Raw genomic sequence first — 8,108 nt, forward strand, 5'->3', positions numbered from 1 at the left:
TAACACCTGCCAAGGCTGCATTCTGGGTTCCCATGCCTGCCACTTAATTAGATCACCATTTAATTCGATCCTCAGCTTTATTTGATAAAATGCCTCCAGAGGACCAAATCATTTACATGTAACCAACACAGTTTATTCCCCTTATTTTGATTGCTTTTGACAAGTGTAAGTGGATAATTCCATCAAAGGCCCATAGAAAATTGCCTTTTAATCAATACAAGTTTTTTCCTTCAACGGGACAGCTGAGAACAAGATATCTCTCTAGAAAATTGAAAGAGGAAAACAAAATTAGAAGACACTGCTATGGAGAATATATTTCCAGATATGGCCCAATTTTAGCACCTAGTTTAAGCATCTTGAGCCTTGTTTTCAGGGACACCAGCTACCCTGAAGTTTGGGAGCATAGCAGCTGGCACACAGGCTGTGCCCCAGCACGAAGGCAGGAGCATGCAATGACAAAGATGCCTCAAGTCCACTGAAGCCCCTTGCACAAGTGGCCAACAACTACTGGCTACAAGAAACTCAAGCCATGCCCTTAGTGTCTGAGACCTCAGCATTGATAAGCCTATTAGCAGAACTCACTGAACTTACAGAAGAGATGGAAACAGGTTTTTCTACAGGGGTCTTACATATAGTGTACCAGCCCAGGGCAGGTTTCCTGGCTTAATCACAAGGAACCTGTACGTAGCAGCCTACAGCACCAAAAATACTGACAGGTTAAATATGGCAGTATCAAAAAAAGAAAAGTTAAAGCAGTGTTCAGAGAATGAAAAGTGCCCTTGATATAAGAAAGATACTAATTGGTCAAGTAGCCAAACCTCTGCTTAAGCATGGCAGGGGCCACTGAGCTCTGACAGGTCTCCATGGCAGAGAAGAGGGCTTTCTCTGAGCTAGGCTGCTGTGCCCAGGCAGCTTGGGAACTGCAAGGGGTGACATCTGACTGCTACCGAGAAAGGCGATTTCCTCTCTTTCACCAGGGCTAGCACAGCTGCACTGGAAGAGTGGACAGTGGTCACCATAACACCTCAAATAGGACTGATCTCTTAGATGGTTGCATATAAACTAGCCATCCAGGCTGCCTTCCCATCAGCAGAAAGAGCACAATTAGCGTACAACTCTTCTCCCTCCAAAGCAGACGTAGTTGACATAAATCATGACACCAAAGTGCCTTTCTCCAACATGGCCAATAAAGGAAGCCCAAGGGGATGCAGACGTTAAAGTCTATATTGGAGATATCTCAGATTAAATGGGATGAACCTCACCCTTTGCTTCTGCCCCTGCATCTTCTCATCTCAAAGGCCTCATTAATACGTCACAGTAAATAATACGTATATTGATTACAAATACGCTAATAAAAACAAAGGACTTTGGCCTAAAGGGTGTGTGAAGAAGATGAGAAATAAGTACAGGGTAGCTGCATGTCCAATCAATACCAACCCACAGGGAACAGCCATTTCTCTTTGCCACCATTTTAACTGTAATATATCGTACCCTCTAGGTAAATATGTGGACATTTACAAGTGGGAATCAATAGAAGCAGAGATCTTCCCACCCCCTCACCCAGAGAGACCATTCTTCTTCCGTTGGAGCAGACAACAGCAAGAGGCCACGGATTAATGTCTCTGCTACTACAGGCTATCTGCCATATCCATGGCTTTCTTCTGGGCCTCTCTGACCACTTTTTACGTGTTGACTTAAGTGTTTTAAAAATTAAAAAAACAACCACAAAACGAAACAACTGTTCACATTGATAAAGAAATGCATTAACATTTTACCCAACTGGAATAAAGCAAATGCCCATTTTGGGAACCCAGAGCAAACAGCTTCAGTGGAAGGTGAAGAAGTTCTAACAACATTCAGTTGATGGGGGGAAGGGGGGGTGGAAATTAAAGCCTGAAAGCTTTGCCTGCGTGCACAGGATTTTGTCCCAGGCACATCACCAGCTAGTGAGTCTGTATGCCTCCAGGCTTGCAGATGGATAAACAGTTGTCCCAGTCAGATCTAGATAAGGCTAAAACCAGTGGAAGCTGTTGCCCTGGCCTCAGGGAGCTTCAAGTCACTCCTCCCAATGTTCCCACATACCTCGCAGTCCAGGGACATATCCTATGATACCTGAAGGCTTTTTCCTTCCCCCAGGTCCTATTAATATCACCCAGTGTGGCTGTCTTTTTTTTTTTTAATTCAAGTTTTTTTTGAAATTTTATTCTGGCAGGAACCAGGCAGTAGCAATAGCCATCGCCCCAATGGGGCTGCCTAAAGCTGGACAGGCAGAAAGACTACCTATGCACACAGAGAATCCTGCCGTGCATACAAAAGGAAGCCAAAGCACTCACAAGCACAACACAGCAACTGTGCCTGGATTTCAGCCCTGGATCTGTGTGTAGATTTATGGGAACTGTGGCGTATCACTCAACATGGATGCAACTGGCCAGTTCCCGTCACATAGCTTGGAGATGCCCCTGTCCTGCAGCCCAGGTCCCAGCTCACACACGGAGACTGGAAACACCATTTACTTTCAGACTGAGCAGACTTCCTCTTGGCTCTCAGCAGAATATCCAGAGCTGTGTAAGATTACATGTGTGATCTAATATTAGCCATTTTCACCTTATCAGCTCTATTTCTTACCTTATCTTCCACAAGCAGATAATTAATCATCAGGTTCCAGGTTATCAACTTCCAAAAAGCCAGTTTATAAAAGTAAACAGACTTCAGAAAAGTGAAGGGAAGGTGGATCGCAGGTTGGTTTGGTTTTTTGTTTTTTAAACTCGTACCATTTATACTGAATCCATGTTACAAAACTAGAGTTCATGACCTCACATTGGGGTGGGTCACTGGGGCCAATAAATCAAGCCCTGGTTTACCAACTCACTTCCAAAGGATTGCTTAAGAGAAAATGAGAAATACTTAATCCACCTTTGCTTGCTAAGATTTCATTAAAAAGCTACCTCCCTAGGAGCCTTTAACAGTCGCCACACTCTTGACTCCTTTAGAAAAGCACTAAACAAGTGAAGCAGTCCTGCTTAATACCTAGAAAAGCAGAGCACCACACGAAGCCCCGCTGATACCACTAGCAGAGGCAGCACATTTCAGGACTCTTCAGCTTTTCCATATGCAAAAGTGCTCTAGCAAACAGCTCACCGTGCCTTGCCTCCACCAGTTGTCCAAGGCTTCCACTGTGTTCTTACCATAGATGCTAAATTCTGCCCTGCATGCATTTGAGATCCCACTCCACCCTCTGTAAGAAAGTATATGAGGGCTGTTTATTGCCGTATTAGTTGAGCTGGCCGGCAGTTTCTGCTTTATCCACCGGTTAATTATCCAGTGTTTTAAAGACATAGACAACAGCAAACCAGACTGAAGTTTGCAACATAAAAATGAAAGGCCACACTTTCTCCTCTTCCTCCCTTCTGTTTTATGCCGGGGAGGGGGGGGGGAAATCATCAGGAAGAGTATAAAAAGGCTGAGATCTAAGCTGCGTGCACGGAAGGCAGAGATGGCATCAGGAGACGTGGAAGGATGCTCGCTGCCAGGGCAGCTCCGTGACAGCTCCCCTGCCACTTGACTCCTGCGTTCTCCTGGGTTTGTTTTTCACGTTCACCTGCCCTGCTCTTCCACATTGTCACAGGCTTAACAGAATTGCTGCTTGGTCCCAGGCAAGCCTCCTCCCAGACTTGTTGCTGTCAGTCAAAAAAGGGGCCTGATAAGCTTTGCATTTGCATATGTATTGAGAGGTATTTCCAAAGGCACAGGCAGGGAAATGGCCTTGCTGAATACCGATGCTATCTGAGAATGACAACTATTCAAGTCATTTTACAGCTTCACTACCTAAGTGGAGAGATCGGGCTTGTTTGCACCTTTACAAGGATTATTAGCTTTAAAAGTGCTCATCATATCTGTCCCACCCTCAGAATTGAAGCCACGCAGGTTCCCAGCAAAGAGCTAGCTTCAGTGCTTCCCACAGAGACCATCTTCCACAGGCACCCCAAAACCAGCAGTCACTAGAACCTAAGGTCACATCTGAAATGCTTGAGCCCATACTCCTCCTTTCTATACTGGAGCAGGAGAAAGGGTGCAGAGGCACGCATGGAAACACAGACATGTGCAGATGCTTTATCACCCCTCCCTACACTTACGCTATACATGGCAGGACATGAGACTCGGCTCTCAGTCCCCTCCGAATGATGCTGCTGTGCACCGTCCCACACACAGTGTTTGAGGACGGCAATGAGGACCGAGCTCTGCAAGCAGACTGTCCTCTTCATGCAGACAGGGATGACTTGAATCCCATGTGAAGAATCCCACGGTGCCTCACACGGGATTTAAGGGACAGTTCTGAGGCTGTGGTGGTGTCCCATTTGCACAAGAGCCCTGGGTTAACAGGAATGAATTCAACTGGCTTTGTCCTAGTCAGCTATAGATACCTAAAAGGGACTGGTCTAAGGTTCACAAACCAGAACTGCAAACCCCTTCTGTCCCAAAACAGCAACGGCACATTCAATATCTGCCAAGTGCTCTCCGGGCCTCTGTGCAGAGCAATCAATGCTTTATGAAAACAAAGTCAAGTCACATCAGGAGCAGAAGCTATGTGCAGATTTACAAACCAGATACTTCTGATTTACGCAGCACTAGGGGAGAGAGAGAGAGAAAAAACAACAAACATTTAAAGATGCTTGCTGTACCCTGCAACATCTGGTGACTGGATCACCCTTGAAACCAGCAATCCCTGTCTACTGGGTGAGGTGGCCCAAACATCTCCAGCTGTGAGTGGAGACACACAGCTGCAACAACAGGACTGCGCATGGCAAATTCATGAACTTGAGAACTGGGTTGATCAGTGCTGCGTGCCCTCAGATCTCTTGGGTCATAAGGACTTGCCACAAACCACCGGAAAAAGGACCAGCACTCCCTAGTCCCACCAGGGCCACCAAAGCTCTGGGAGCTGAAGGCACGGTTGTCTGGTAAACACATCCACTGCTGGCAGCAGTCAGAGACAACCTCTGGGGCTCCAGTCCCATCTCTGTGCTTGCAGGAGGGGAAGGGGTACCCCCACCGGAAAATAGTCCTCTCTGGTTGGAAAACAGGATTAAGAACGTTAAAAGGACTCTTACATACAACAACTAATTACATCGGTGCCTGGTTTGATTCCTGTTGAACCCTCTTGGCCAAACCACTCCTTCTAGAAGTCAAGTATTTGGTCTTTTTGGTTTCAAAAGACAAAAAAAATCTCCATCTTAAAGATATTCCAATATTACTATTTTAATGCCTGATCACTATTAGACAACAGGAGAAACTTTGCTTGAATACAAACTGTGAGAGGAGGCTTGGCACGATTTCACAGTGGAGCTTGTTTCTAACTTTAATGACTAGGCTGAACAAAATTGTGAGTACAGCGTCTCTTTGAGAGCAATCTCTTCTCTACAAACAAACCTTCAGTTTCTGAAGTGGAGCGGGGGAATGATGGGGAAGACGAGTTGCACCTCTCCTACACTGCTGAGCGTGCCAGAGCCAGCCTGCCCTGAGAGCCCATGGAGCTAACAGGTGATGCTCTGTGGGGCAGACCTGCACTTTCATCGGATGCTTCCACAATCTCATCCAGGCTCTTTATCAATCTTAGCGAACAAGCAAGCCAAAGGTAAATCAAAGTATTTGAAGGGGGAGAGAGAGGGAGGAGGAAGAGATGGGAAAACCAGTGTTCATTTAAGCCTCAAAACTCAGGCTGGTTTTTGTCAAAAAAAAAAAAAACCAAACCAACCAAACAAAACCCCAACCCTCCAGATAAAAAAGGCTCCAACCCTCGGCCCCAGACATCGCTACCACAGTCGAGGAGCACCACCACCCCCGCCCCTGCACACGGGTGCCCTCCCCGGTCCCCGGGGCTGCTCTCCCGAAGGGGTCACCGAGGATGGGTGGCGAGGTCTCCCGTCCCCTGGCATCCCTCACCCCGCAGCCAAGGGGCACCGGACGGGCCAAGGGGAGGCGGCACAGGGCAAGGCCGGCGGCACCTGCTGCCGGCGGGGCTAGGAGGGGGAGAGGCTCACCGTTGAGGCCGTTGGGGATGCTCCGGTGGTGCAGGGGCGCGGACAGGTCATCCATAGACCTCCGCATGGCCCCGGCCTTGCTGTCGCCGGCCTTGTGGTGGTGGAGGTGGTGGTGATGGTGGTCGGGGCTGCCCGCGCTGCCCGTGCTGGAGGTGCTGCTCCCGTCCCCCACGTCCCTGGTGGCCGAGCCGCCGTTGAGGTTGGTCAGGCTGGCCTGGCTGTCGATGGAGCTCCGCGAGCCGGCCCCGCTCCGCTCCTCGTCCAGCATGAGCACCATCTCCTTCAGCTCCACGTTCTCCCGCAGGAGGGTCTCCTGCCTGGCCTCCAGGTCCTTCAGCTTCTGCTGGTACATGCCCACCTCCTTCCACATCACGCTGGCCGTGTGCCTCCCGAAGCGCTGCCATTCCCTCGACAGCTTCTTGCCTTTCTGCCGGTCGTCGTCCAAGAAGCAGCAGAGCTCCCTCAGCTCCTGGTTGTCGTCCTGCAACTTCTGGTTCACCTCCTTCAGCCCGCGGATCTCATGCAGGTGGAGCTGCAGCCGCCGGTTCACGTCCTTCATTAAGTTGCCGTGTTCCACCATTAAGTTCATCTTTTCATTCTCCACTTTCCTCAGTCTTTTCACCAGCTCTTCCTTGCTCCACCTCAGCATCTCCTCTTCCGAAATTTTGCTCAGGTCTTCTTTAGACCCTTCCAGGGAATTTTTTGCCATCATCTGTGCCTAGGCAGCGTTTGCTCTCACACGGTAACAAATGGTTCGGGTTACTCGGATTATTTTGTTCGCCTGATTTCCTGGGACTAAAATTCACTGCAGCATCTCGGCGAAGAAATATTATAGTTCTCCGCAGAGCGCTGGACGACGACGAAGAGCAACGCTGGACTGGAAGATCTGCTCCCCCACAGACCCCATAATAATAAAAAAAAACAACCCAGAGGGGGGGGGGGGGAAAAAAGGGGGGGGGGAAAGGCGCCCCCCCAAGGGGGCTGGGGCCAGCAGGGAGCCGGGAGCCAAGCGCTGCTCCCCCCCAGGCGAAGCCTCCGCAGGGGATCGGCCAACTTACCCCGGGCAAAAGAACTACGCGGCGGTCGGCACCCCCGCCCCGTTCCCGGGCACTCCGTCCACTTGTTCTCCCGCCGCCCGCCGCTCCCCGCCGCGGGAGACCGGGCACCGCGCACCCGCCGCCGCGGCCGCTGCCCCGCTCCGCCGCAGCTCGCCCGCAGCTCCGCGGCGACGTGGGGCCGAGCCCGGCGCGGCGGCGGCCGATGCCGGTGCGGCGCTGCCGAGGAGCGGTGGGGGAGCCGGCGCCTTCCCGGAATGGCTCGGCCCTCGGGAGGGAGGGAGGGAGGAGGCGGGCGGCAGCGCCGGGGCTGGTCCCACCTCCTGCCGAGCAGGGAGGCGCGGCCCTGCCCCAGCCGAGCCGAGCGGCGGAGAAGGAGAGCCGGCTGCTGGCAGCGGAGCGGAGGGGTGCCGTGCCGAGCCGAGCCGAGCCGAGCCCAGCCCAGCCCAGCCCAGCCCAGCACTGCCCTCCCCCGTTGGCTGCCGGGCTAGGCGCTGGCCGGGCCCCGGTGCGCCGCGCCCCGCCGCCGGCTCGGGTTACCGGAGCCGCGGCCGCCGCAGCCAATGCGGGGCCGCCTGGCGCCTTCAAACGGCAGGTACAAAGGGACGGGGCCGCTCCCCCCCCTCCGCCCGCCCGCCCGCTCTGCCCGCCGCAGCCGGGGCCGGCTCACCGCTGCCCCCCCCCACCCCGGGTCTTCCACCCCCCCCTTTTTGCCTTTTTTTTGTTGGTTTTTCCTTTTTTTAAAGAAAAACTACCGGAGGGAGCACCAGCCCGGGGAAGGGTGGGGTTGGACAGGCAGGAAAACGCGCCCGCCGGGCAGGCGGCCGGGGGAAGCGGCGCCGGAGCGGCCCCGGCCCCGCTCTCGCCAGGCGCCGGGGAGGGGGACCCGGAGCCGCGGCGGCCGGTTCGGGCCAGGAGCGGAGCGGGATTTCCCCGGGCATCTCCGCTGCTGCCCACCTCCCGCCGCGGGCTTTGTCACCGGGGCCCCTCTCTGCCCGGCTGCCCGCCCTCCCCC

General features: G+C 52.6%; 1 protein-coding gene across 1 annotated transcript in view; it reads right to left on the reverse strand.

The window, feature by feature from the left end:
• The window catches only part of CCDC85C (coiled-coil domain containing 85C), a 114,437-nt gene extending 106,940 nt beyond the window's left edge, over positions 1 to 7,497 (reverse strand). The window contains exons 1-2 of the mRNA XM_052783125.1: positions 7,097 to 7,497; positions 6,039 to 6,924 (exon numbers count right to left, since the gene is read on the reverse strand). Of these exons, the coding sequence (XP_052639085.1) occupies positions 6,039 to 6,750 (712 nt within the window). The 5' untranslated portion in view covers positions 6,751 to 6,924; positions 7,097 to 7,497. The remainder of the gene's footprint in view (positions 1 to 6,038; positions 6,925 to 7,096) is intronic.
• Between the last annotated feature and the right edge of the window lie 611 nt (positions 7,498 to 8,108).

The sequence above is a fragment of the Harpia harpyja genome, chromosome 3 (genome assembly GCF_026419915.1).
Source record: "Harpia harpyja isolate bHarHar1 chromosome 3, bHarHar1 primary haplotype, whole genome shotgun sequence".
NCBI lineage: Eukaryota > Metazoa > Chordata > Aves > Accipitriformes > Accipitridae > Harpia > Harpia harpyja.